The 14011-nt window shown below is 39.2% G+C and overlaps 1 protein-coding gene across 1 annotated transcript in view; it reads left to right on the top strand.

Moving 5' to 3' along the window:
* The window catches only part of map3k1 (mitogen-activated protein kinase kinase kinase 1, E3 ubiquitin protein ligase), an 84214-nt gene that overhangs the window by 52829 nt on the left and 17374 nt on the right, over positions 1-14011 (top strand). The window contains exons 11-15 of the mRNA XM_059989384.1: positions 6416-6537; positions 7334-7425; positions 8078-8276; positions 11063-12368; positions 13098-13250. Of these exons, the coding sequence (XP_059845367.1) occupies positions 6416-6537; positions 7334-7425; positions 8078-8276; positions 11063-12368; positions 13098-13250 (1872 nt within the window). The remainder of the gene's footprint in view (positions 1-6415; positions 6538-7333; positions 7426-8077; positions 8277-11062; positions 12369-13097; positions 13251-14011) is intronic.

The following is a 14011-nucleotide window of genomic DNA, read 5'->3' as shown; positions in this document are numbered from 1 at the left end:
AAGTCATTAAAGGCTTACTTTCATTTCCCCCACCCCTCAAAGATATTAACAATAGGCATGTGGTTCCACAAGTACTAATAACTTCTTGCATCATGATCAAGTGATTTGTTCATGTTTTTAAACAAGTTCATCTATTTGGGTACTATGTATGCACAATCTCAATATACAAATACTTTTAAGCAGAATGGCTAGGAATCAACCAGGAGCAAGGACCTATCTGAAATGCCCCCGCATGCTAAACCAAATTTGTACATTCCCTGTCAAATTGAGATTCCCTTAAGATTCCACAGATCTTGATGTTTTTTCAGTTTCTTGTACTTATTATTGTATAAAATTGTTTTGAATCATAATTCGATCTGAAAGCAGTGGTTGTAAATAAAAATTAAACTGTTCCACAGGTTCTTTTGTTATTGAAACAAATTGTGCAATGGAAATCCTATTGTTTTCTGCAGTTCTATATTACTATAATGCAAATTGCGCAGTCGTCTATCGCTGTTTTTTAACTGCTGTTCCTGTTCTAGACTCCTTTTTCTTTACAAATTAAATATTTGCTGTTAAGTTGTGAAGTTATATCTTTTTTTTAAAAAAAAAAGAGTCCTTTTAGCTCCTGCATCAATCTGTGGCTTCCCTCTTCGTAGTGCAGGAGCCATTTGAAAACTGCGAGTCTGGAGTGAGTTTTCCTCATAACCCTTAATTCCCCTACTATGCGAAAATCTATCCAACGTTGTCTTAAATATATTTAATGAGTTAACCTCCACTACTTCATTGGGCAGTGAAATCTACAGATTCACCACTTTCTGCAAAAAGCAATTCCTCCTCCTCACCTCCATCCTAAATTTACTCCCCCAAATCTTGAGGCTATGTCCCCTAGTTCTAGTCTCACCTACCAGTGGAAACTATTTTCCTACCTCTATCTTATCCCTTTAATGATTTTGTATGTTTCTATAAGATCTCCTGTCAGCTTTCTAAATTCCAGCACATACAGACCCTAGTGACTCAATCTCTGTTCATAATCTAACACCCTTAACTCTGGAACCAACTTGGTGAACCTCCTGCACTGCCTCTAAAGCCAGTATATCCTTAAGTATGGAGACCAGAACTGCACACAGTACTCCAGGTGTGGCCTCACCAGTGCCCTGTACAATTGCAGCACAACCTCCCTGCTCTTCAATTCAATCCCACTGGCAATGAAGGCCAGCATTTCACTTGCTGCCTTGATGGCCTGCCGTACCTGCAAACCCACCTTTTTGTGATTCATGCATGAGCACACCCAAGTCCTTCTGCACAACAGCCTGCTGCAATTTTTTACCATTTAAATAATAATCTGCTCTTTCATTTTTCCTTCAAAATGATGCCCTTGCATTTACCAACATTGTATTCCATCTTTCAGTCCCTTGCCCACTCATCTAACCTATCTATATCTCTGCAGACTCTTCTTAACTTCTGCACAATTTGCTTTCCACTCAATTTAGTATCATCAGCAAACTTGGATATGCTACACTTGGTCCCCTCTTCCATACCGTTAATGTATATCATGAACAGTTCTGGGCCCAGCACCAGCCCCTGTGGAACACCGCTTACCACTGATTGCCAACCAGAGTAAAATCCATGTATCCCAGCTCTGGTTTCTATTGGTTAACCAAATCTCTATCCATGCTAATACGTCACCCCAATTCTATGCATCCTTACCTTATGGAGAAGTCTTTTTATGCGCCTTCTGGAAATCCAAGTGTATATAACTCCATCCATTCCCCTCTATCCACTGTGCTTGCTATATCGTCAAAGAACTGTGGTAAATTTGTCAAACAGGGCTTGCCTTTGCTGAATCTATGCTGTGGGGCTTGCCTGATGGATCCATTTTTTTTTCAGATGCCTCGCTATTTCTTCTTTAATGATAACTTCAAGCATTTTCCCAACTACAGATGTTAAACTAACTGGTCTGTAGTTACCTGGCTTTTGCCTACATCCTTTTTTGAACAGTGGTGTGACATTCACCTTCTTCCAATCTGCTGGAACCTGCCCAGTGTCCAGAGAATTTTGCTAAATTATCACCAAAGCCTCTACTATAACTTCTGTCATTTCTTTCAATATGCTGAGATGCATTCCATCAGGACCAGGGGACTTGATCTATCTTCAAGTTTGTTCAGCACTACCTCTTTAGTGATAGCTGCTTTATCAGGCTCTTTGCCTCCCATTGCATCCATATCATCTCTCTTCGGCATGTTAGACATGTCCTCCACCGTAAAAACTGACATAATATAGTCATTCAAAGGCTCAGCCATTTCCTCACTACCCAATATAAATTCCCCCTTATCCTCCTCCAAGGGACTTGTGTTCATTTTGGCTACCCTCTTCCGCTTTATATAATTATAAATACTCTTACTGTCAGTTTTTATATTTTGTGCTAGTTTATTTTCAAATTAGGTACTTGACTATTAGGAGTGCAAGAGAATGCTTCAGAAGGAAGTCAGGAGGGCCAAAAGAAGACATGAGGTTTCCCTAGCAGATAAGGTGAAGGTGAATCCTAAGGGCTTCTACAGATACATTAAGAACGAAAGGATAGGAGGGACAAAACTGATCCTCTGGAAGATCTGAGTGGTAATTGTTGTATGGAGCCGAGACAGATGAGGGAGATTTTTAGATCTGTATTTGCTTGGGAGACAGACATAGTCTATAGATGTGAGGCAATGCAGCAGCAAGGTCGTGGACCCTAAGCAGGTTACAGAGAAGGTGGTGTTTGTTGTCTTGAGGCAAATTAGGGTGGAGAAATTCCCCAGGGTGTGATAAGGTGTTCTCTCGGACCCTGTAGCAGGCTAGTACAGAAATTGCAGGGACCCTAGCAGAGATATTTAAAGCATCTTTAGCAATAGGGGAGGTGATAGAGGATTGAAGGATAGCTAATGTTCCGTTGTTTGAGAACGTCTGTAAGAATAAGCCAGAAAATGATGGGCTGGTGAACCTGACCTCAGTAATAGGAAAGTTATTGGAACCTGGTATAAAAGTATTTGGATAGACGGACTGATTAGGAATAGACAACATGGCTTTGTACGTGGTAAGTCATGTTAAATAAATCTTAGCTTTTTGAGGCAACTACTTGGAAAACAAGTCCTCTGTCAAAATCCCACATAGGTTGGTCAAGGAGGCTTAGTCCATTGGCATTCAAAGTGAGGTAGTAAATTGGATTAGACTTTGGCTTTGTGAGTGAAGCTACAGAGAGATGGTTGCCCCTCTGAGTAGAAGTCTTCGACTAGTGGTGTGTCACAGGGATTGGTGCTGGGTCCTTTGTTGTTTATCATCCAAATCATTGATACCTATTAGAACATGGTACACTTAATTAGCAAATTTGCAGATAACACCAAGATTGGGAATGTAGTGGACAGCGAGGAAGACTCTCAAAGTTTGCAGCGGAATTTGGGAATACAGATCCCAAAAGTAACATCACTCATGGATAGGATTGCAAAGAAAGCTTTTGGCACATTGGTCTTCATAAATCAATATATTGAGTACAGGAGATGGGATGTTATGTTGAATTTGTATAAGGTGTTGGTTATAAAGTGCTAATTTTATAGCACTGTGTGCAGTTTTGGTTACCTACTTACAGGAAAAATGTAACTAAGATTTAAAGAATTCATGGAAAATATGCAAGGAAGTTGCCGGGATTTGGTGTGAGTTATAGGTTAAGGTTGAATGGGCTAGGACTTTATCCCCTAGAACATAGAAGATTGAGGGAAGATTTGATAGAGATGTACATTGTTGGAGTGGTTCAACTTTGACTCAACAGGCTTGGGTAAACAGAGGTAAATAAGAAAGAATATTTCTGCTTTTTTCCCTTTTAATACATGGCTGGGCTGCTGAGAATGGATCCAAGGTTCCTTGTGTGAGATGTGGGAAATTCGGGAGACGGTAGAGTCTGCTTGATAACTACATATGCATGAAGTACATCAAGCTGCAACTTCTTTGAAACCATGTTAAGGAATTGGAGCTGCAGCTCAATGTCCTTCAGCTCATACGGGAGAATGAGGAGGTGATAAATAGATGCTACAGGGAGGTAGTCACATCCAAGCTGGTGGAGGCAAGTACCTGGGTGACTGTCAGGATAGGGAAAGGGAATAGGTAGAGTGCGCTGTACCCCACAGAACGGAGCCTTGATGAAGGGTCTTGGCCCAAAACGTCTACTGTACTCTTTTCCATAGATGCTGGCAGGCCTGCTGAGTTCCTCTAGCATTTTGTGTGTTGCCTGTGTTTTCAGCACCTGCAGATCTTTTCTGGTGGTTCCCTAAAAGTTGACCTGCTGATTGAGTCAGTGATAAGGAAGGCAAATGCAATGTTAGCATTAATTTCCAGAATACAAAAACAAAGACGTAATACTGGGGCTTTATAAGGCATTGGTTAGACCGTACATGAGAATTTTGAACAGTTTTGGGCCCCTAATCTGAGAAAGGAAGTGTCGGCATTGGAGAGAGTCCGGGAATGAAAGGGTTAACATATGAGGAGCATTAGATGGCCCTGGGCCTGTACTCTGAAGTTTAAAAGAATCTCATTAAAACCTATTGGCTATTGAAAGGTCTGGATAGAATGAATGTGGAGAGGATGTTTCCTGTAATGGATGAGTCTGGGACCAGAGGGCACAGCCTCAGAATTGAGAGACGTCCATTTAGAACTGAAATGAGAAAAAATTTCTTTAGCCGGAAGGTGGTGCATCCGTGGAATTACTTGCCACAGATAGCTGTGCAGTGCAAATTGTTGGGTTTGTTTAAGGCGAAGGTTAATAGGTTCTTGATTAATCAGGACGTCAAAGGTTCTGGGAAGAAGGCAGAAGAACGGGGTTGAGAAGGATAATAAATCAGCCATGGAGCAGACTCGATGGGCCAAATGTCCTGGTTCTGCTCCTTGGTCTTATGGTCTAAATTATAAGGGGTATAGATGGGATAAATGGAAGCAGGTTTTTTCCACTGAGGGTTGGGTGAGTCTAGAACTAGAAGTCGTGGGTTAAGTGTGAAACATGAGATATGTAAGGGGAAGATGAAGGGGTGCTTCACTCAGAGTGGGGCGCAAGCTGTCAGTGCAAGTGGTGGATGCAGGGTCAATCTCAACATTACAGAATTTCGGATGGGTACATGGATGAGAGGAATATGCTGGGCTATGGTCCATGTGCTGATCAATGGAACTAGGCAGATTAATGGTTTGACACATAATAGATGGGCTAAAGGGCCTCTCTCTGTGCTGTATTGTTCTATATTTAGCTTCTAAAGGGCTCAGTGGTGTAGCCAATCCTGTATCCGTCTTCAGATCTACCTCAATGCAAATATACATTGTATTCTAGTAAGTATATATTGGTAGTCTGGCAATAGTTATCTTCAATTTTCTTGCATTTTTACAGTTGCGTTGTGGATAGAAAATGGAATATTCTCACTACAAAGAAATGCACATTTAATTTTGTACAATGCTAGTAAAATTTTATGTTTCTAACATCTGTCAGCATGGTTTTTGGAATGTTATGTCTTGTTTGTAGAGTTAACTAGTGATGAGAGTGAATGCTGCAAAGGTTCATTACAGTAATTCTTGGTTCAGAGGGATCTGAATAGTTCGAACAGACTAGTTTCATCCAGAATTTAGAATGAGGGGTGAGTTCAGTGGAAAAGACAAACTTTTGATGTGACTGGAGAGAGCAAGGATGATGCATCTTGTAGCTGCCTGTAACCAGGATTTGCAATTTCCAAATAAAAGGCCAGCTGTTCAGGGCCGAAATGAGGAAGTAGTGAATCTCTACATTTCTCTGCCCAAGATACTGAACATATTTAAAGAGAAAGATGGACAGAATCTTGGATGTTAGTGGAGTTGAGGGACAGAGGTAATGTGAAACATATTATTGAATGAGAAGGCAGGAAGGCCTAAACAGCAGACTATCACTTGACAGGTGTTGCTGCAAGTGTCTTAAATTAGTAAAGCATGTAACACGTACAAGTAAGCTGGATGAACTCAGCAGGTCGGGCAGCTTATTTGTACGTGTTATTTGACCACAGCATCTGCAGTATACTTTGTGTTTTGTAAAACATGTAATGCTGCCATGTTAGAGCCTCCAAATATTCTGGGCAATTTAATTTTTTTTTAGTATATCATCAGCTTGGTAACTAAATTTTGGTACTAAAACTATTCTTTTTTATAAAAGTCTACTTGGTTTAAAACATGCATTGATTTATAATATGTATACTAGTTTAAATTGTATGGGTTTTTTTTAAACAGCATTAATTGGCCAACAATGTATAAACAACTATATAGATGGAAAATTTAGTCAATAAACCCTTTCAGGCTCCTATCAAAATATTTTCACAACTTGGGTTATTGATGTTGACTCAATTTTCTATATGTTCAGAAGCTTTGTAACTGAAGTTCTTGTTTTAATTGTTTTAACCAGAAAACCTTGCGAGCCATGTTAGTGTATACACCTTGTCATGCAGCGACAGAAAGGACACGACTTCAACGGCTTCTTAGGCCAGTGGTTGAAACTATATTAGTCAAATGTGCAGATGCTAACAGGTAATGTAATTTGGGAATTGCATATTTCACTATTTAGTAGATAACACTACATTAACTTACATTTTTAATCAAGCAGTACTCCTGTATTTTCTGCATGGTGGGAGGAATATTCCAGCATTTCTGTTTTAATTCCTTAATTGGCATCATTTAATATCCTCTTTGCCATTCACTCTAAAATTGCCTTTATGATTCCTTTGCTCTGAATTTAGTTGATTCAGACCATTTTCTTGCTGTCTTTAAGTATTCCATTCAGATTTGGAAGTATTTGCAAGCCTATCTGTAATGCCACAATTATATGAATGTTATTCTCTTTCCATTCCCCCACCTTCTGCTTTCCCAACTACAATTATTTTTCTGCGAAATTGTAGTGAAGTATACATTAATTAATTGTAAATCTGGATACTTTATAACAAGTTTGTCTGATATCTTGATGACACTTAAGTCATCTAATCCTTTGATCCTCGAACAAAAGTATTTTGATGCCAGGATACAGGTATGTGGAGACAATATCTTTATAATCTGGTTGGTTAATTTGGTTTTGTACAAAACAAGCAATATGTTGCTTCTGACACATGATATAACTGCAGTGTTTCTTGTTTCTAAACATTATTTATGCTTAGAAAGCATATAATAAATAATTCTGGCAGTTATTCAATGACCGTTTATTTCAATAATCCAAGCTTACTTTTGTTTCTTTGAGCCTACATTTTATTCCAATAATTATATAAAGTTATAATTTAGTTTGGAAAAGCAGTAGGATGTGCAAAACTAATAATATTTTGCATTTTATTTATAGTCGTACAAGTCAACTTTCTGTATCCACTCTGCTGGAATTGTGCAAAGGCCAGTCAGGGGAGCTTGCTGTGGGCAGGGAAATTCTTAAATCAGGCAAGAAATATTTGCTATTACAACTATTTTAAATGATGAGTATTGTGCACAGATGTGTCTTCATTTTTCCCTTTTAATTCTGCATAGCTAAAAGAAGGATGTCTGTTAATCACTTGTTCAAAGCTAAACCACACAGATGTGAAAGTTACTGTGGAATGACTGAATTTGTATTGAAATTAAGAATGGATGTTCTTGAACATAGTATTTCATGTGATTGGTTGTACATCTACTGAAGCTGATTTGCATTGAATATAACGTTGTTAACAAAATGAAAACCATATCTTGACCATATTTACAATTGTTTAGTCTTCATCATGTGCTGGTTTCCATCTTAGAATATTAAATCAAACCAGGAGGAAATTGCTGATGTCTTACAATTTTACGCCAAATTTTTGAGAGAGAATTGTACTATTTAATTTGGAAATATAAAACTGCTAGAAACAACAGATTGCCGTTTATCATAAGTTCTTTTAAAAAGCTATCTATGGTGAAATGGAATTTGAGCTGTGCGGGTGGTTGGGGTGGGGGATGTGGTGTTGCCATTGCATGTTTTTAACCTTCATCTAGTTGTAAGCAAAAATAAAAACACTCTGGCAAACTGATTTTGAAAATTAACTCCTATTGGTAACATGTGTTATTTCTTCTTGCATAGGGTCCATTGGAGTTGGAGGTGTTGACTATGTCTTAAACTGTATCTTGGGCACCTCAACAGAGTCCACAAATTGGCAGGCTTTGCTTGGTCGCCTGTGTCTTATTGATAGACTGTTACTGGAATTTCCTGCAGAATTCTATCCCCACATTGTTTCTGGTGGTGAAGGTCCGATTGCTCAAACAGAACTTGTGCTGGAAAGGTAATGGTCAGCTCTTTCAAATTCCTTTCATAACCTCGTGGCAGCAGAGTACACCCCATACTTTATATTTGAGGTGATAGATATTAAGAGTAAATGCTACCAAAGAAAATTGCATAGGCTATAGCTGGTCTAGTAGTTCTCATTTTTTAATTATAAAATCTATGTAGATTGGGGTAACTATTTTTGTTTATTGTAAAATTTATAAACATTGATTTATGTAAATTGTCAAAATTGATCAACTTTGAAGTGAGCTTTTGTGTAAAGAGCCAGAAAACTAATGGATTCATGCGTTTGAGCAAGGCACTAGTTTCTGCTGCTAAATGACACAAAGGGGAGGCTTATGTACTTTAATTAGGCTTGTCAGCATATAGAGTAGAGTAAGGAATTGCAAACTTATGCCTTTTGTAGTCCTTTTTTCTGACCATTGATAGCCCATGTGTAGTGTCTTACAAATGTTCTCTGGGTGTCGTCATAAACACGAGATTCTGCAGATGTTGGAACTCCAAAGCAACGTAGATAAAATGCTGGAGGAACTCACAGGTCAGGCAGCATCTATAGAAATGAATAAATAGTCAATGTTTTGGGCTGAGACCCTTCTTCAGAATAGAAAGGAAGGGGGAAGATGCCAGAATATGAAGTGGAGAGGTGGGGAATGGACAGGAAGGAGTACAAGCTTAGGAAGTGATTAGTGAACCCAGGTGCGTCGGAGGAGGAATGAAATAAAAATGGTAAAGGGCTGGACAAGAAGAAACCCGATAGGAGAGGAGAGTGGACTTTGGGAGAAAAGGAAGCAGCAGTGGCACTGGGGGAGTGAATAAGCAGGTGAGGAGACAAAAAAGGGTAGGAGGGGGATCCAAATGAGGAAATAAGCAAGAGGGGAGGTTGAATGGGGAAAATTACCAGAAGCTGGAGAATATGCCACAGGTTGGAGGCTCCTTGATGGAATATAAGGTGGTGCTCCTCTAACCTGAGAGTGGCCTCTGTGGCAGAAGAGGAGGCCATGGACCTACATGTCAGAATGGGAATGGGGATTGGAATTTAAATGGTTGGCCATTGGGGAAAACCCTGCATTTTGGGATGGAGCAAAGGTGCTTGACAACCTTGTGCCCCCCCCTTTCTGGCATGCTTCACTCCTCTCCTATCAGATTGCTTCCAGCTCTTTACCTTTTTACCGCCTACCTTCTTGCAGCTTCTTACTTCAACCCCTCCCCACCCTCCTGACTTCACTTATCACCTCTTTCCCCTTCCCCACCATCTTATTCTGCCATCTTTCCCTTTCCTTTCCAATTCTGAAGGGTCTTGACCTGAAATGTTCAAGGTTCAAAGGTTGATTTATTATCAAAATGTACAACTCTGAAATTCTTCTTCTCCAGATAGCCACAAAACCAAGAAAGAAACGAACGGCAGCACGATCATCAACCCTCAAATCCTCCTTCCCACACAAAAAATGAGCAAGAACAGAACAGGCTCGTCGACCCCCATAATACCCCCTCCCCGCACACAAAAGTACAAGGAAGATTGGGTGAAAAACATGGAATATATATATACAAAAAACTAAGACGGGGGTTGGGGGGGGGAGGTCTGTTGTCCAAGTCCATATCCAAAATGCAGAAAACCTGGGTAACGTTCTCCAGTCACAGTGGTAGGTCTGTCCCTCTGCAGTAGCAGAGCAATCCCACCAATGATCAAAAGGCAGCCTCCCCTCTCCAGTAGGAGGGCGATTTTTCTCCCAGTGATCAAAATGCAGTCTGGGTTGACTGTTTATTCATTTCCATAGATGCTCCCTAAGTTGCTGAGTTCCTCCAGCACTTTGTTTTGCTCTGGATGTCATCAGTGATGCAATGTCGAGTGATAGATTAAGAATGGCAAGGATCACGGGTTCTTACCATTCAGATCCAGCAGGGTGAGTGAAGAATAGAAATACAGTAGTGTAGTGATGGGGTTATGTTAACAAGGAGATGGGCAGGACAATGTTTATAGTGGAGCACTGAGTGAAGAAATTGAGTTAATGTGAGCAGGCAATACTGAATGCACTGTTTAAATGATCAATATGGATGGCATGCAAAACAAAGTTTTCCCTCTGTACCTGGTTAAATGCCATAATAATAGACCAATTTAATGGTCTATTAGAGACCATTAATGGGAAGAGATTTCATTTTTTTATATATATATGTTAATAGGCTAAGTTCCATGGAATCAATTTGTATACTCATGCAAATAAACTTCATGGAAAGTTTAGCTGTGAACATAAGTTCAAAGCGGGTTCTTTTATGAACTAGATAGAGAAGTGATAATGAATAGCTAAAATCCGGAGTGTTCAAAAATCCCTATCCAGGTTCAATGTTATAGTTCCATCCAGCAGCAATTATGGTCCAAAATACTATCAAAGTTGTCTGGTAAAATTAGAAAGTTGAAAATGAGTGAAGTTTTTCATTTTTTTAAAAATAAAAAATTACTTTGAGGGGATGTCTACTGATGCAGTAGAGTGAATGTTAACTTTTTTTCTTTGTAAGACATAAGCACCCCCAAATTAATTTTGCTGTTAAATGGCAGTGCACCATGTGAAGATTATAGAGAACAAGAACAGTCAAATCTTTGAGTTGTTTTGTTATCTATTATAGTAACCTGTAGTTTCCTTATCTACTGATGGTGTATTCTGGGTAGCTCCAATGGATGAATACTTTGTATGAAAATCCACTGGTCCATGACTCCAACTCTGCATTTGTTCTTATTAAGTAGGTTTTTTAAAAAAAACTTGCTGCATTTTGTTCTGTTTTATTTTTCAGATACAAGAAGCTACTGTCACTTTTGAACTTCGCACTGCAGTCGATTGACAATTCCCATTCAATGGTTGGGAAGATGTCTCGGAGAGTCTTTCTCAGTGCTGCACGAATGGTTGCAAGGGTGCCTCATATTTTTTTAAAACTGATACATATGCTGAGTGTTACCAGCTCAACTCATTATACACGTATGAGGCGGCGCTTGATGGCTATTGCGGAGGAGATGGACATTCTTGATGCCATTCAATTAGGTATAGAGGACCTACAAACTGTGGAAGGAAGACACGATGACTTTGTAGAACCCTCAGCTCCACATAACTCACCAAATACTACAGAAAATAATTCCCCAATCAACACAGTGCAGTTATCTGGAAGAGTAATGAAAAATATGTTGAGTCCTGATCATGACGTTAAATCTGGTGTTAAACCAGATGAAATGGGAGAGATGACAGGAAATACTTCAACAGTAAGACTTCCATTGAACTCTGTGTCCTGTGAACAACCAAAGACAGCCATTCAAGCATGTCCCAGGCCACTGAGTCAATGTATCAATTCATCAATGACTCCATTACATCATTCCCAATCATCCTTCCCATCTTTGCCTTCTCCTTCATTGTCAAATCCTTCAGTTGGACAACAAGCTATTGAAAGTTCCAAATTAAGACCTCAGGGTTTTGTTCCTAGCAAACTTGCGTCGTCTTCCCCAAAAGCACAGCGTAAATTTTTACTTCCAATTCAGAACAATTGTTCTAAGGATATTACTGGAGCTAAAGAGACTGAAAAGCTTTCTCCAGTTTTTACCCAGGCACAGCCTCCTGCATCCAGTCAGATTCATAGACCAAAACCATCTCGGCCGTGCCAGAACGAAGCAGGAAAATTGCCATCTGACTTGAGTAAAAGCAGTATGATGCTTGAACTAAAAGATCTGACGCCGAGTGACCACTCTGGCAGCAATCCAGTTATTCCCAGTGATGAAACTGTTTTCACTCCTGTGGAGGATAATTTTCGCCTTGATGCTTCAGCAGAGCTAAACTCCAGTATGGAAGATTTGCTTGAGGCTTCGATGCCTGCCTGTGATAGTACTGTTACATTTAAATCTGAAGTTGCAGTGCTCTCTCCTGAGAAGGCAGAGACTGACTGTACCTACAATGATGATGTTAACCAGAATCAAAAATGCAAAGAAAAGATGGAAGCAGAGGAGGAGGCGGCATTAGCTGTTGCCTTGGCTATGTCTGCATCCCAGGATGCCCTTCCCACCATTCCTCAGCTGCAAGTTCAGAATGGAGAGGATGTTATTCTCATTCAGTTAGATGTAAGTGTTTTTCATGTTTAATCTTTCTCCTTTAAAATGTTCTGGTATTCCTATCACTTGTTTTCTGGAGAAGTTTTCAAGCAGATTTTTCAAACCATTTTCATTCTAGATTTGGAATATTTTCAGTGTACAAAATAAATGGCCAATAATTAAAATTCCTTTGAACGATCTTTCTTTTCACATGGCAAAATTATTAACTCATGACTTAACTGCATTCCTCCATGAGATGCTGGGAAGGTGAGGAGCCAAAGAGGCTTCAGATGAGATACTGCTAATTGCTGACCTAATATGCAGTCTAAACATAGAAGTGGCATTAAATTAATACATGGGGGGGGGGGGGGGTGGAATTCTTTCTTCTTTTAACTGCCACCACCTCTCCCTCTTTTTTCCAATTTTCTTCCCACCTGGTCATTCTCTTTTATTCCCATAGAAAAATGCTTACTGATATTATCGGAGTAACAGGTACTGTAGGTAATTCAGATGAATTAGTCTTGAATGTATACACTGATAATACATGGTGGAGTTCTGTCAAATCTCAGGCCAATGTATTTACATAGCATTTGTACTAAATCCAACTGCTAAACTGTTCTCAGTTGTTGGAAATCCTAACATCCAAACAAAAAGAAAAAGCCAATTAATGTGATATTTGTAATTTTGGAATCTAAATTGTAATTTACAATTAAATATTTCATTTTTAAGTATTTTATCTTTTAATTGTTCAACCTGTAGACACCAGAAACCTTACCTGGTCATACCAAAGCAAAACTTGCTTACAGAGAAGGTGTAGAATGGTTCAAAGGTCAACAGATTGGACTGGGGGCCTTTTCTTCATGTTATCAGGCACAAGATGTGGGAACAGGGACATTAATGGCTGTGAAACAGGTAATTTTCAGATATTCCTTATTATTCTGGTATGCTATTGCTAGTAGGAAGATGTGATGCATTTAAAATTTGCTCCAATTCAAGCAGTACTTTAATACTCAAAATTTGGCAATTACTTCAATTTTTTATGTCATGTCTTTTATTTCTTCTTGTAGCTTAATGTAATGTAAAATATTGCTTACCTTAAAGGGCAGTATATTAAAGCAATTTATAAAAACAGTACTTCCATCTCCATAAAAAGATTAATTTATATTGCAACTCACTATTTTCTACAGATATTCTTTTCAAATTTTGTAATACGGTGAATGCAAAGTTCTCCCTGAAAGCATCTGGGGACTGGTGTTTAGACTTATCCAAACCCTATAACATCTCATGGCATCAGATCATGATAAGAAAACCTAATTATCACATACTGTCTTACCTCAACAGATGAATCGGTGTTCTTCCATACTGGGTGCCGAATATTCAATTGCGGTAACACTGAACCCTGAAGGTTCTCAGTTGCAAACTAGTACTGTGACCACTAGTGTCTGAACCAACTAGGGATTAATCTACTTGACTGGTACTCTCTAAAGTGTAGCTGTCGAGGATAGCATTCGGAGAAGTCACCTTTTCACGACTCTTGTGGGACAAGGTTTCACCTTCACACCAAGGATACCCTTGATTGTAGTAGTGTGGGGCACTTGAATCATATTTAATAAAATCAATTATGGATAGAATTTATCTCAAAGTTGGTCATCCTTAAAGTATAATGGATCTTA

This window comes from Hypanus sabinus, chromosome 14 (assembly GCF_030144855.1).
Source record: "Hypanus sabinus isolate sHypSab1 chromosome 14, sHypSab1.hap1, whole genome shotgun sequence".
NCBI classification, from domain to species: Eukaryota; Metazoa; Chordata; class Chondrichthyes; order Myliobatiformes; family Dasyatidae; genus Hypanus; species Hypanus sabinus.
Note: the sequence above shows the minus strand (reverse complement) of the source record. Positions and strands in the feature narration are given on the sequence as shown.